At 31.8% G+C, this 15,870-nt stretch overlaps 1 protein-coding gene across 1 annotated transcript; it reads right to left on the bottom strand.

Moving 5' to 3' along the window:
* Positions 1 to 3,150: 3,150 nt before the first annotated feature.
* LOC131068885 (pectate lyase) lies at positions 3,151 to 6,122 on the bottom strand. Its single transcript, XM_058004158.2, has 5 exons — positions 5,900 to 6,122; positions 4,339 to 4,975; positions 4,041 to 4,144; positions 3,819 to 3,957; positions 3,151 to 3,730 (listed from the first exon to the last, which is right to left on the bottom strand). The coding sequence occupies exons 1-5, from the start codon at positions 6,073 to 6,075 to the stop codon at positions 3,509 to 3,511; spliced, it is 1,278 nt and encodes a 425-aa protein (XP_057860141.2). The 5' UTR covers positions 6,076 to 6,122; the 3' UTR covers positions 3,151 to 3,508.
* Between the last annotated feature and the right edge of the window lie 9,748 nt (positions 6,123 to 15,870).

The following is a 15,870-nucleotide window of genomic DNA, read 5'->3' as shown; positions in this document are numbered from 1 at the left end:
ACGTAGTTAAACCCCCTATCAACCCAACACCATTTTTTATTTCTTTTGTGTGTAGGTTAGAGGTTTAGTAGATAAGGAATAGAGATTAAGAAAGTGCAGACTAAGATAACTAGAACCAAATTTTGATAAAGTAGAAAACCAAGACATTATGGCTTACCACATAGTTTAACCCTTTTTTTGACAATCTTTTTAGGGAGATATTCAAAGTGATATCCTTATCTGGAATCCCTTTTTGATATCTACATCAAACACCTATAGGACTAGGTCACCTAGCCACATAGTCTAACACTTTCAAGCTCAAATTGCATATATAGGTCCCTCTCCGACTGTCATTTCCAAATCTGTACTCAGATTCTGCATTTGTGATCTATAGCTTACTGTTTATGTTGATTACTCTCAATTTTGTATCTTTATCCCTACTTCTCACATTTAATCATTCTATCTCATCCAATTAAATATAAACACAAAAAAGAAAACCATCAGTCATTTTACCAATCTATTCCATTAGGTTTTAAGTTGAACCAATTGGTTGTTCCCCTATGTATGTTGATGTGAATGGTTTGATTCTTAGTTCAAGCATGATTAAACGATTAAACCCCATTCCTTCATCATTCTAAAAATATTACTCCAAAAAAATTAAGCAATGGAAAGGGCTTCATCCCCATGATATTATCTTTGGTAGGTTCTATATCACTCCCTATAGCTCTAATGTGTTCAGGAGTATTTTTTAAGCTCCATAAGTTGTGACAAGTCTAATTAGAGGTTGCAATGCTTATAATGAAGAGAAAAATAATAATATTATTCAAAATGTCACTTCAAATTTTTTTAACTAGTGGATAGGGCATCGTCCCCATGATATTCTCTTTGGTAAGTTTAATATCACTCCTTGTAGCTCTAATGTTCTTAGGAGTATTTTGAAGGCTTGGTAGGTTGTGAGAAGTTTAATTAAAGGCTACAATGATTATAATTAAGAAAAAAATTAATATTCATAGTTTTAGGTCTATATGGTAGAACCTCTAGTGGATTAATAAGCCTATTGCTCTCTGACAAGGATCCCCTACTAAATGTTGAAAAAGAAAAGGGGTTAGTTATTTCAATTATATTATTGATGGAACTTATTTGAGAGATTGGTACAGACTTAGCAAGAAGTTTAAGCTATCTTAATCCAAAAAAATAACTTACTATGTGCTTAAAAATACCTCTTGTAAAATAAAATTCCCCATTAATATCTAATTTGATTTTGAAATATATAGAAATTTTATTTGGATCCATGGATCTACCTATCTGAGGATTAGCACCAAAAGCATATATAAAATCTTAGTTGATTCCCAAGAGGTCTTTGATCATGTGAGCATGACCTAGAATCTTGATCTTACTCCTAGTCAATAGATTAAAATATTTATTGGTTGTTGGTATAGGCTTCTTGAACAAAAAAAATTCGATTTTTAGTGGATTATTTGACTTAAGATGTTGGATATGGTTATGAACTATATTAAGTCTAACATTATTAAGACAAAATACAATTTTTGAAATGTGCCTAAATTTATTGATCTCGTGTTTTTTTATTGTAACTTTGTCAAAAAGTTTATTCCTTCTTCTTATCTAGTCTTAATGCATTAGATACAATTGGTAATTTCTCTTGGTATGGAATCATGTTTGTGTATGTTGAAGTGCTTAATGGTAAATTTAACTAACTTTGGTTTGTTTTAACCATCAAGATTCTTTGGCTCAAATAGAAATTGAAAAATGATGTATATTTTAGGGTAAGAGAAGACACCTTCAAAATTCTTCTAGAGGACTCATACTTTATCATGTTGCAAATAAAGTTACTACGACAATTGAGATATCTAAATATAAGTTCATGGAGCCCATGGATGAAGGACATACTTATATTAAGAGATCAAAAATAAAATTTACTAATTTCTAGCTTCATGATGCTAGAGAGCTTGATGGCAAGTCTTTTAAACAATATATACAATTTCAAGTAAAGTATAACAAAACTATAAGTTTGAGAATCTCCAAGAAGATATTGGTTTGAAACAAAATATACATACTTTGATAGTGTTGATCTAGAGGTGGTTAGGGAGAATCACAATATCACTATTATCTCACCACCTATGGGAGATTTTTAAATTGATAGCTAAAACGAAAGTTGTAACAAAATAGATTAATGATACCAGTCAAACTTAAGATGTGGCTTATTTAGATCAATTACACATTCATGATGTTTTTGTTGTAATTAATTCCATTGGTTTTGTATTATGAGATATAACTTGTTAATCTTCTTTAGTTCATTAGTCAATCTTGTCGTTTGGTTTTGGTTGCTCATAGCTATAGCTTGTGAACTCATATTGTAACATACTATTTCTTTAATAATGAATTATCAATTCAAAAAAAAAATTACTTTAAATGAAGGTAATGATTTATCTTCTCATATTTCACATGAAAATTTGATACAATAAAAGTTAAGTCATTATCAATATTTTTTTGTTATAATTGTATGGAAATCAAACATCCTTGTGTAAATATTTAAGGTATACAAAGGTAACATGTGTAATAATAAATATAAAGGGGTTATCCCCATGATGGATCTCCTACATAATGAATGGATGCAAATGACATAAAGGTGTTTGTTTATTTATTTCTCCTAGGCAAACAATTTGAATGTAATTTGGTGCATGAAATGATGAATCATGGTTAGTGGGAAGGAAGTTAGTTTTGGTCAATTATATAATTTAAAAATTCAAGTAGATTAATCTTAGAGCTACAAAACTAACTTGAGATAATTTTCGCACACATAAATGTAGACACAAATAATAAATCATGATCTAATATCAAGAAATGGAGTGAGTGTAACGTTAAGTTTCATGTGTGATAGTTAATATAAATCTAAAATCAATAGAAACAACAAATTGATTGAAATAATATACTAATAAAATACTTAATAAAACTACATAAAATAATATAAAATAAAAAATTAAAATATATAATACAAAAATTTTAACATCACTTAATCATCTAAATGCTTTGATTATTTTACTCTCTTAAATGATCTCATTACTTTGTTACATCGAAAAAACCATGTGAATAGATCAATCATGGATCCCTATTTGTTTCCTACATGTTAACCATAAATAAACAACTATGACCGAGAGAAAAAATAAAAATAAAAATTAGAGAAAATGTACAAGTAAACAATATTCACCCTTACAATAAACCTTGAACACTCAAGTCTATATAGGGGTCCACTAGCTTCTTCATTTAAATCTAATGAAGAAGAAAAACAACAATACTATTGCATTGTCCATGATAGTTAAGACAACTATCCACATAAACAAACTTTTAACAATCAATCTCTAAAAAGTGACCAAGGTTAATATTATACACATGACCGACTTTCTCTTAGGACACAAAGATGCCATATTTGACTGGTGATAACATTATGTGAAAACATTACCAAGTCAAAAAGGCTTTCTGGACAACATGTCCCAAGTCTTACCTAATTCCGCTAACAGCGGGAACCTTTTCTGCAGGTGAGAACACCTGCAGCTCCGGTGAGAGAAGACACAAGAGATGATGGCCTTGCTTCTACGCTTGAAGCTTTTGCATAGATTGAATATGCTCCAACACCTGAGGGAACAAAGAAGGCCCCGTTTAACATTCTATCTCCTTGTGACCTCCAATTCCAATGCCTCCATACACTGCCTGCTGTATTTTCACGCTTTGTCACCTGCATATTGTACATACTAGAAGAATCAAACAACCATTTTATACTTCTAAACTATTTATTATTTGTATGGGTTTTATAGATCTGATACCTGCTTGTGAAATGGGCTATTTGGGGCAATGAATCTATTGCCTTGACTGTTAATGGTGGGGTTTGCACTTCCTCCTATGGCGTACATTTCCCAGTGGGTGTAATCATTGTTCACCACATGAAAGTATCCAAGCCGACACCTACATGAAGAGAACAAACGGATTAACTTTAAAAGTTGTATAATGGCTCTTTCTATATTGAGAGAAACTTATGGAAAATATACCTTGGCATTTGTTGAACAAGCCCTTCTCCAAAGTGGTTGAATGCAATAGTAACTTGCATATTAACATCTTGTTTATAGGAGTCACTGTGTCCTAGAAGCATCACCTGCAATATAAGATTTCACAAATGCGATTTGAATAATGTTGATGTAAAAACTATTCACACAATCGAATTCAAAAATTAGACAGAACAACTTCATACAAAATGAATAAAGAAAAAATGTTTTATATTTTAAAACTCAACTATTGGTAAGCTGTGAAGTAATATCCATATACTCTGATAATAGAAAAGGAATTTACCTTGTCGTGGTGTGAGAAAAAGTTGTTTGAAATAGTGATAGCAGTGGATCCTTTAATGGCATCGATCAATCCGTCTGTGCAGCTTGACAATGAACAGTGGTCTACCCATATTTCTCTTCCTCCATGAATAGAAATCCCATCTCCTTCACTGCGAGGTCTAAACCCATTCTGGGTGGGGGATTTCCTCACCTTTGCATTTCCTGCTGGTTTACAATCATGTATATGTATTCCATGAATGATGATATTGCTCACAGAGTCTATTGTAATGCAAGGTCCATTTGCTATATGAACGTTGACTCCTCTACCATCAATAGTCTTATAACTGTTCATGAGAAGCTCCTCCTTGAGCTGAATCACCATATCTCTTTGGAAAATAATCCAGAGAGGCTCAGTTTGAATGACAGCATGGCGCAGAGTGCCTGGGCGTGGATTGACAGGATCATAGTCATTGGGATCAGTAACAACGTAAAATCTGCCATTTTGACCTCCAAGAGCGTTTCGACCAAATCCCATTGTACAGTCGGCCAGCCTTTGTCTGTTGTTAACCCAATTGGGATCACAGCGCCAACAGTCATCAATGGGGTTCCCCGTTCCACAGGAGAAATAGCCCAGCTCCCTTCTAGAAGTATTGATACTCCTGCACCGTATTCTCATACCCATTAATTATCTAGACAAACTCTAATATCTTTTCTTGGTTTAGATGCATGATCTTTGGATCCAAGTTACAATAGTCTCTACATAAGTTTTCTCCATAGATTTATGTATACATTTACATCAAACTTATCTCTAGAGCAACGTTGATGAAGTATGAAATAGTGTGTAAGATGCGTAGGATGCTTCAAGAAAATAATTGAACACTGATCATAATGAACGATACATGTGAATATGGGTCAAAATTTAAAAGGAAAATGCAGAACATATTAAATATACAAATAGTTTTTCTATTGATGCAAGGGATTACACGAACTTCTTCAATCGAACAAATGATGAAGACAAGGAATGAGTACATTCGACCTCTCTATATAAAGATCTTAGAAAATCTGGAAGACTGCTAGAGCCTTATCATACATATTACATACAAATAACAACATCTAAAAATAGATATGCAAATTCTATATTTAGAAATCTTATATTGAACATTGCATACAATTGTCCTTATGTGAAGAGGAAATTAAATATTCCAACAAGATTTGTATTTCAACCACAGCTACAAGAATAACCATAAAAAAATTCTATAGAAATGCTGTAAACAAAACATTGGACAAATTACAGCAACACCCAGAGAACCAGAAGAATCATAATGTATACAATATCACTTTACCAGGAGCCACTAAATCCTCTATTTTTTCACTGTCTATAAATACAAGTTTTGTTTTAGTACTCTCCTCCCTCTTTACAAACAACACTAAAATAAAAAATGCATTCTTAAACAAACAATCTTTGAAGCATTTGAAACAACAACCAAAACTAGGATACTAAAATTCAGATCCTCTACATCTTAACTATTTGTTGATGCTCTATACACTGCAACTTCTGCAATTTTAAAGCTCTGGATGCTCACCTTTCTACCATTTGGACAACAAGCTCAGGCTTCTCAACAGCATTTTGAGACAGAGTTTGTCCCACTGACTGGTTCCTGATGTTTGCAAAAGTTTCAATTGACTTGGCCATTTCAGAGTGAACCAAAAAGATAGCAACTGAGAAAAGCAGAGACAGGAAGGATTGACTGGTGGCCATTGTGGGGAAGGGAAGAACTATAGGTGATAATGGTGTAACATGTTATGGCATTACCTATTCTTATATAGTAAATTGATGCAGTAAAGATATAGAATCTCTAGTGCAGAGGTAAGGATTAAATTTGAGACCCACCACTTCAAAACTGGGCCCTAGAATGGCTTATCGTACAGTAGTAATGAACATGGGGGGCAATGGCCATCAACGATCTCTAGGATAGAGGTTGACCACTGTCTTCAACCCCAACAAAAATATTTACAAAATAGTTGTACATGACTCCTGATGTGATATCAGGATCCTATCTGGTGTAGAAAACTATATAATTTGAATAGATCAGCGCCTACACTATGAACCATCTATTATACTCAGTTTTTTAAATGCATTATAATAACTTTTCAAGTATGTAAAGGTTATCTGTCAATAAAATGGCATAGAAAAGGTGGGTAAGTTTAAATATCACATCTTAAGTTTTGACTTGTTTAAATTGTTCATATGAAATCATATTAGTTTTTTAAGTAAGATCTATCTATTAATTATTCTCAAATGAATCTTGTCAAAACTTAGAATATGTTGTTTAAACCAAATGAAATATACAATATGAACGCTTATATAACTACAAGGAAAAAAAAAAAAAAATACAAAATTTCTATTCTTATTCAACTAACATGGCATTGAAAGTGAAAAGGTTTCTTTTATCTGTAGTTTTCATGGTGGGTTTGGGGTTCTCGACTCCGCACATGATGCGCATTTTGCAAACATATATGTGTTAGGTGTTTGAAAATTCAACTTAAATTTGAAAAATGAGCAAATGTTTGGCTTTATTAAAAAAAAAACTCTTTTTAATATCTTAATTTCTTTGTTTATCCGGCATCAAAGGCGTTGAGTCGTAAAATTTAAGCACAAGCCTGATTTCTTGCCGCGTGCTTCGTCTTCCCCACTAGGTCAATTCGATTTTCCTCCGTTTATGGAAAAGGGCTTTATATTTTCAACTATAGATGAAAGGTGCTGAAATTAGATCAGTTCATATTATATATGAACATGTTTACTCTAAAGTTTATTTAGAGAATTCACTATATTTTAAAAAATTAATTATTTTTGTTAAAATGAAAAAAGAAAATTTTATTAAAATATTGGATTATAAAATTATTTTATAATATATATTTTAAGATTATTGGTAAATGATCTTAAATATTTTAGTATTGATTGAAATAAGTAAAATATATGATATGGAATAATGATATTCACAAGAAAAGGTTATTTTATTAGAAGAGATTTTGTTAAACTTAAAATTATGATAAATATGATATATCATGTAATTTTGTTTTATATAAATTATTTGAATTTAATTCATAAGTGAAAATTATTGCCTACATATAATTGAACTAGTCAATTTATTCTCCAATAAATCTTATTTAGGCTTTTAAAATTGTTATTTAACTCTAAGATTAGTATTTATAAATTATTCATTAGTGGGCTTGAGCCCATGCAAAGGAGTCTATGGCAAATAAATTACTAGACAATAGCTTTGCCATGTTTTTTCTCAAGAGACTCATTAAGCCTTTTTAATCAATTATTTGAGTTATTGAATTTGTACTTGTTAATAGTCATTGTTTTTAACTCAATTAATTGTATTTTATTTTCACATAAACATAATAGGTGATTAATTTGTAAAGTTATTTACAACATAACACTACACAAATGAATGACACAATAAATGATATGCATTTCCATCATCATTTCATATCACAAGCTCATTTAAGCATTATATTATAGATATATAATTCCATTCAATCAACATAATAGGAATAATACATAACAAGTGCCATGTAGTGGCGAGTACTTGCCTTCATAATATTATAATAAAAATATTTATTATAATTTTAAATTATTGTTATTTTAAAATCATATTATTTTAATTATATGTTACTAATATTAACTATAATTCTTACTTCAATAAAATAATATTAATTATAATATAATATAAATATTATAGTAAAAATATACCTTTTTTGGGTAAGAATATAATCTTAATTTAAATATATTTATATAACATTAATTATAATTGATCTTAATAAAATAACTATTAATAATTATAAAATTACATAATATAAATAATAAAGTGAAAACAAGTATTTTTTAATGACTAAACGAAAAAAATTTAAGTGGATGTATGGAGATTACTTGCAGACTTTTAAGATGGAAAATAATGATTTATTGTGGTGTTTCCAAACCTCTAGTGATAGTCTTTGTGGTCTGCAATTGTGATTCAGATAAGTATGACTATTCCGATGAATAGTCCGTCAACTAGGTTTTTGGTCCAAATTATGGTGGATATGTGTCAGATAATCATGCAATTGTAGTATGATACTTATGAATATATATGCTCATCATATTTCAGATTTCATATGCTCATGTGTTTATAGTTGAAGATATTCAGGTCTAGGTTCTAGTTGGTTCAATGATAGAGTAACAATGTGCAAGAATGCATTGAATTCCTCTGTCTTTAGTTGGTTAGAGTGATGTGGTTCATTATTTTGGGTTCATTGTTTTGGGTTCATTGATGTTTTATTTAGCTATTTTGGTTATCTACGAGTATGTTTGGTGGTCTGTAATGAATATTGAATCAATTGTGTTGGTGCACGTTAATAGAGTTATTATTTAAGGTCGACCAATGGTATTTTGGTCGATGTGGTAGCGTGCGATTGCATATGAGTTATTTAGAAGTCTCTGGAAGCTGTGCCGACATGGTGTTATCCCTCACACATTTCATTTGTCTTTTGCATTGTCTCAGAGATTGGCTTTTGGTTTGACCATTTTGCATGTACATGTTACACTTGTTTTGACCAACCTAGTTGATAATATTGTGGTTGTGGATGGTATATAAAGGATGGAATGATTAATTAGATAGAAGAATGAATTGTGTATATTGCGTGAAACGAATGTGAAGTAGTACAAAGGTTCGTATGTATTGCATAGCAGTGATGAAGGAAGTTTGAGATGTGTTTGAACAATGATCTGTGATAAGCATTTCAATGAATGTGGTTCTTTGGAGTTCAACCTTTTTGATAATTTTGTATCAAAACTCATGTATCTTACCCTAAAGAAGTAATATTTAGTTTTTGCAAGTCCTTATTATATCTTGACCTAAATTTTTGTGCCTTAGTTTTGCAAGTCCACTCAGGGGTAGTGAGCTACTTGGGCTCTAGCCTAAACATCATGATCAATATATTATATTGTGAGTGTGATTCTTGTTGTAGTTTTTCTTAGTTTAGGTTTTCTACATAAAAATTGACAATGAATCTTAATAAATTTTTTGTTTTGGTCAAGAGTTTAATAAAAATTATAATAATATAATAATAATAATTTGGTGATAGGGATGACCCCACAACACAGTGGTTAGTTGTGAGCCTCCTACGTAGGAGGTCTTGGGTTCAAGTTTACTTGAGTGGTTCTTAGCTCTAGGGAAAAACTAAAAAATACTGCTTCAGTTGTGATTTATCAAAAATAAATAAATAAAATTGGTACTAAAATATTTATTTCTTTTGTAGAGAAATAAAAATATAAAAATATAAAATAAGAATATATTAAAATATAATAACATAATCATGTCTTATAATAATTTAATATTAATTAAATATAATAATATAATAATTTTTAAAGTGGAATAATAAAAAAATATGATATCTTTGGTGTACTTTACCTACATTCTTCTAAAGATAGGTATGCTAGGAGAAATATTTTTTGTGTAATGCTTGTAATGAAATAGTTTATATATTTAAATTTTTATTTAATTTAAATGGTTTGAATCAAATCTCTATACAATAGTTAACTGATTTTATTACCTATATTTTAAAAAATAGAAAAAAACATTAAAATTCACATATATTTATACAGAAAAATTACTTTATTTAGAAGAGTATCAATGAAAAATGAAAAAATCTCTTTAAAATAGACAATTATTTTTTAAATATTAAGAAATTTGAAAAAAACCCTACAAATCTATCATTCCTATAATTTTTTTCCTATAACACCAATTTTTTTTCATACAATCATATTGTAGATAAATAATTTCTAGTTTAAAAATATAAATCTCAACTTTACAAAAATCAAGTTTAGTTTGAAAACAAAAATAATAATCACTTTTGATTGGTGCAATAAATTGATTAATTAGACTTAAATGAATGCAATAGTTTTGTCTACGACAAGTACTAATAACAGTAAAAATATGACATAAAAAATGACAGCAATATTTAAAATTGCAATCTATATCTCTAAAGAAAACATTATTTAAAAAAAAAACAAACAAACAAACTAACAAATATGAATAGAGAAATGGGTGATATTAGATGAAAAACTAATGTTCCTATTTCTTGATCTATTTTGGGCACATGTAAGTGTGCAATCCTCAAATAATTGTAGTTTAGCTATCTAATTATTATTAAGAACGTGTTTTACTTTATATTTTTATCATATTTTAGTATTTTTAGATATAATTTTAATTGTTTATAATATTATATTTGGTTTGAGAATGGATATAGAATTTTGCTAATATATTATTATATGTAACTAAAATGTTTTGTTCACTTGTAATGTCTTCAAAACACATAAAATATTAAGAACATTATTATTATGAATATTTTTTGTGCGTCATAATTCATGAAAGATAATTATATTCACAATAAACAAATAAAAAAGTTGAAACAAAGAAAATTTAATTTAATATTGATTTTTGTTGTATTTTTTGTGAAATAAATATTTTTTGACATATAAATTGAAAAAATGACATTATACTCAACATAAATTTTAATTGTGTAATGTTGAACTAAGATTGACATAGGTACGCACAACTGTCTTAACAGGGATGTATCCTTCCTTACCAAAACAAAGACATGATAACATTTTTCTTTGACAAGAAAATTTTGTTTAAGCTATCAAGTACTTGGTCGGTTTGTTAAGTTGTTTATTCATTTATATCAGGTTCCTACGCTACTCCAAGATATCCACAAGTGATTAGAGTAGCCAGGATGGTTCCTAAGTATCATTTTGTTTATTGTCTGTAAATTGTTCCAATGAAGTTCTAGGGTATGTACTAATGGTGTCTACGTGGGAATTTCACTAAGCTACGTGATCATATCCAAAAATCTAGTCATGGATCACTATGTCTTACTGACTACAACGTATACCTCGACCATCTGCACATGAGCCAGAATGGAGGGTCCATATTCTTTAGGATAGGACATTCTAGAATAGCCTTCACCTTCTCTTTGTCAATTTTAAGACCTTGTGCTGAGACAACAAACACTTTTTGAAATTAATCAACCATTTCTCCTTTCTCAACTTCTCAAAGACTCTTCGAATATGCATTAAAATCTCATCTAGTGTCTTACTGAAAATCAAAATATCATCTAAATAGAAAATAACAAACTTGTCCAGGAATTCTTTCAGTACCTCATTTATGAGCTACATGAATGTTCTCAATGTATTGGTTAGCCCAAAAGGCATGAATAACCACTCATACAAGCCTTCTTTGGTTTTGAAGGTGGTTTTACACTCACCCCCTTCCCTGATTTGGATCTGGTGATATCCACTCTTCAAATCAATCTTTATGAAGTACTGAGCTCCACTCAAATAGTTCATAAGGTCATCCATCATTGGCAGACAAAATGTGTACTTGATTGTGATCTTGTTTATGGACTTGGAGTTCGTACACATCCTCCACTCCCCATCCTTCTTTAGTTCTAGTAGTGCAAATACCACACATAAAATCACTCTCTCTCAGACCAATTCTTTCCTCAATAGTTCTTAAACTTGTCTACTCAACTCTTCATTCTCTGTTGGAGTCATTTTGTGGGCTTTCTTAATTGGCACACTGGCTTTAGGGATCAAGGGAATCTAATGACTGATCTTTCTAACTAGTGGTAAACCCTTAGGCACATTATCGGACACAATGTCCTGAAACTCATTCAATAAACCTAAAACTTCTACAGGAACTTCTTTGTTATCTACTCTATCTAGTTTAAGAATCAAAGAGAAACACATAGGTTCATGTTTCATATCTTCCAAAACAATTCTTCCATCAATGAAATATATTCTAGCACTGCTACATACCTTTTCTTCCACCTCCTTCAGGGGATATAGCTTATGGAAAACTCCATCCTTCGTTAGGCTATAGGCATTAGCATGACCGTCATATATAACACAACTATCAAACTTCCATGGTCTCCCTAATAGCATATGACATGCATCAATGAGGATGATGTTGCATAGTACCTCATCACAATAACTGCCAATCTTGAATTTCACCAAACATTGCTCATTGACCAAAAACTTTGTTTTCCTTCTACAACCAGACAATCTGATAATGGATGTGGATGTCTTTCCCTCTTTAGCTTCAACATTGTAACCATCTCTTCAAACACTAGATTATCAATGCTTCCACTATTAATAATCACTTCACAATACTTATCCTCACATTTGCATCTAGTGCAAAATAAAATCTTCCTCTAAACTAATTCTTTCTCCACATTTATCAAGGTTCTCCTGATAACTAGTTACTCTCCCATTTTAACATCAACAGAATGTTCAGAATGAGATTATTTGTCTGTGTGTGCAACTTATGCATGGCCTTCATTCTTTATATCCATCCTTCGTTGGTGTTGTGGACGTTCATTGGCTTGATGCCCTTCACCACACTAGAAATAAGTTCCTCTCAAACCACCTCTCACAGATCCTTATCTAGGTATTCCTCTTCCTCTTCTTCTTTGTTCACCATTGTTTTGATCATGGGGGCGAGATAAATTATCACCCTTCTAATTTTGGCTGGTACCCAAATCTTCATTTTTCTTCTAATCCTCATTTCAATTCCTAAAGGATCTTCCACCACCCCTTCCGCCTTGACCTTTTCCTTTTTGCTTTCCTTAAAATCTCTTATTCAAATTCTCCTCCACCTTCAAAGAACATTGATATGCTTATTCAATATTGGCCATTCTGACTAGGCTCAACTCCTCTTGAATACTTGGCCTCAACCCATTAAGGTAAAATGTGACTTTCTCCTTGTTTGCCTTTGCATGGCCTGTTCTGATAATTATTTTGTAAAATTCCTCCGTATACTCCATAACAAACTTGCTCCCTTGCTTCAACCCTTTCAATTTCTTCAACAGATCCAACTCATAGTCCATTTGAATGAATTTCTTCTTCAACTTCTCAACCATTCAATCCCATCCGATGATATTCCCTTTCTTCTTTGATTTCTTTCTAGTTGGACCTCTTTAAACCAAATATTTGCATGACCCTTCAGCTTTTTTTTGGCAAAATTGACTCAATCTAGGTCTTCCATCTCCTGATACTCCAAATATCCCTCCAGCTCATTTATCCAATCGATCAACTCTTTTGGGTTCAGATTTCCAGAATAATTTGAAACTTCAATTCTAGGTATCTTCCAATCTAGGAAATGGCCCTTATCAATCAAACTTAATTTTGATCTACTACTTCTTCTACTTCCTTCTTAGATGTATCTTCAACCTCTTCTTCATCTTCACTCTCTCCTCTACTCAGATTAAACCCTTTTCTCAGCTCCTGTTGTAATGCGTCAATCTGTCTCTGGATGGCTCTAAAACCCTCATCCACCAAAGCATTTCTTCCACTAGCATTTCTGCCACCGCACATCACTCTGTAGCATCATAAAATTATAACCCTTGCAATTTTCAGCCGCATTTGGGTCTTTGCATTAGAGGACGAATCACTAGGCCTAATTGGAGACCGAAAACTTGCTCATGACATAAAAAACCTACATTTTTCCATCATTCTGCACTGCCTTCTTGCTGCTACCTATCCTAAGTTAGGGCATGATAGGGGCATGGCACCCTTTTCCTGGCTATATTTTGGGCTCCCTTTGGTCCCTCCTTGCATTGGGCTTATCAATTTGTGAGCGGGAAAAGGTTTTCCTATATTGACCTAAGACGGGAAATTACCTAAACACCCCTAATTGGGAAGTATATAAGGAATGTTATTATGAGGATCTGGTTAATATTGAGAGGGGGCGGGGGTGAATTAGTAATAAAACAATTTTTCAGTACTTCAAAAAACTTTAATGGTAACTACTTAAACAATCTTCTTATGTAGATTTACCAAACCACTCACTCAAGCATTCATCATTATGCAAATAATGTAAAGATATCAAATGCTCAAATCAACAATGCAATCACCATATGAACATAGAGATTTTTCATGTGGAAACCCAAATGGGAAAAACCACGATGGGAATTAGCACCCACAAAATATTTGCACTCTTTTTGAATGCGCCCGGTTAAAGGCCTAGCCTGATTAAGAGCTTACAATCTGCCCGATTAAGAGAAGACCCTGTTAGGACTCACCCAGTTAAGGGATTTTACCTTATCTTTGTTAGGAGCTCTACCCTATTAGGAGTAACCTTGTTAGAGGATTTCAAACTCAAGTTAATGAGCCACCCAGTAAAGGGATTTAAAATATAAGACCTGTTAGGATCTACTCAGTTAACAGATTTTAAATTGTTGTAACTTTTAGGGAACAATATGGCATATGATCTAATTACAACACTTCTTTTCTTGCTAGTACAGATCCATTTTAGCACAGCTCTGCTACACACATGCAGACACTTCAATCTGGTTCAACAACACCTTCTCAAATCACCGACACAAAATCTCTTCTCCAACTAGCCCTAAATACACTTTTCAGTTAGGTCATCTACATAACCCTAACTATATTAGAAATACAATGAATTTACATTACAGATCATTATAGATCATTACAAGAAATTTCTAGACAATTTCCACTGTTGAATAATCACTGCACATCAGTTTGATAAGAAATCAAACCCTTGTCACATTCTACTAAGCACTTTGTTGTTTCCTGAGAAATATGATCCTTGTATGCACTCAAATACAATCTTATCATTATACAAAGATTCTGACACATCATCACTAAGTTATGAACATGATAAGATCCACTGCCAAACTTTAAATCATTATCAGTTAAAGATCTATTACTAGTATCCATTCTTCTTCACAGAGTTCATAACAATCAATCATAACTCACTTAATACACTGAATCTGCTAATGTAGTTTGGAACATAGGTGCATGTTCCTATCTTCAACACTCTTGTAAAACCACAATGTCTAACTCTTCACCAATTGTCCATACTAGTCACTTGATCATCACTCTATTCCTATTTACATTGTTGTCAACTAGTTCCACTACCAGTTATGATATACTAGTAGGTCTAGATGAATTAGATGACTAAGAAAACATGCTTGCCATCAATGACAACACAAATAAATTCATCAAACAACTTACAACTATATCACCATCATCTAGCCAACAATATCCATCAGCATTATCTTCATCAGTTATGCCAACAATCTCCCCCTTTGTCATTGATGGCAACACCAAAATAGGAATACCAAAAGCTCATCATGCAAAACTGGAACACTAACTGTTATGACTATTGTATTTGATATTATCCCTTTCAATTCTTCTCTATTTTCTCTTCACTATTCTTCTCCTCATTTACTTTTCTTGTCTCCCTTTGACAACAATGCCAAAGGTTCAAAGTGTCAAATTCATCTTTTGTTGCTATTGTTTTCTTCATCTACACTGCTCCCCCTGAGGAGTATCCCTTTTCTCATCAATCCATAGTGAAAGATCTTCAATTAGTCCACTGAATTGATGCTGCAACAACATCTTAGTTGGCCTTTGGTAGGGGTATAACCCCTATCTTGCCTCTAAGATACTCAAAGGTTGCTTTAGAAAATGGCTTAGTGA

Source organism: Cryptomeria japonica, chromosome 3, assembly GCF_030272615.1.
Source record: "Cryptomeria japonica chromosome 3, Sugi_1.0, whole genome shotgun sequence".
Classification (NCBI taxonomy): domain Eukaryota; kingdom Viridiplantae; phylum Streptophyta; class Pinopsida; order Cupressales; family Cupressaceae; genus Cryptomeria; species Cryptomeria japonica.
Note: the sequence above shows the minus strand (reverse complement) of the source record. Positions and strands in the feature narration are given on the sequence as shown.

Coding starts and splice junctions, on each gene's coding strand:
- LOC131068885 (XM_058004158.2), bottom strand. CDS start 6,075: ATGGCCACCAGTCAATCCTTCCTGTCTCTGCTTTTCTCAGTTGCTATC. Junction 4,976..5,899: donor GTTGTCCAAATGGTAGAAAG/GTGAGCATCCAG, acceptor AATACGGTGCAG/GAGTATCAATACTTCTAGAA. Junction 4,145..4,338: donor TTTTCTCACACCACGACAAG/GTAAATTCCTTT, acceptor CTTATATTGCAG/GTGATGCTTCTAGGACACAG.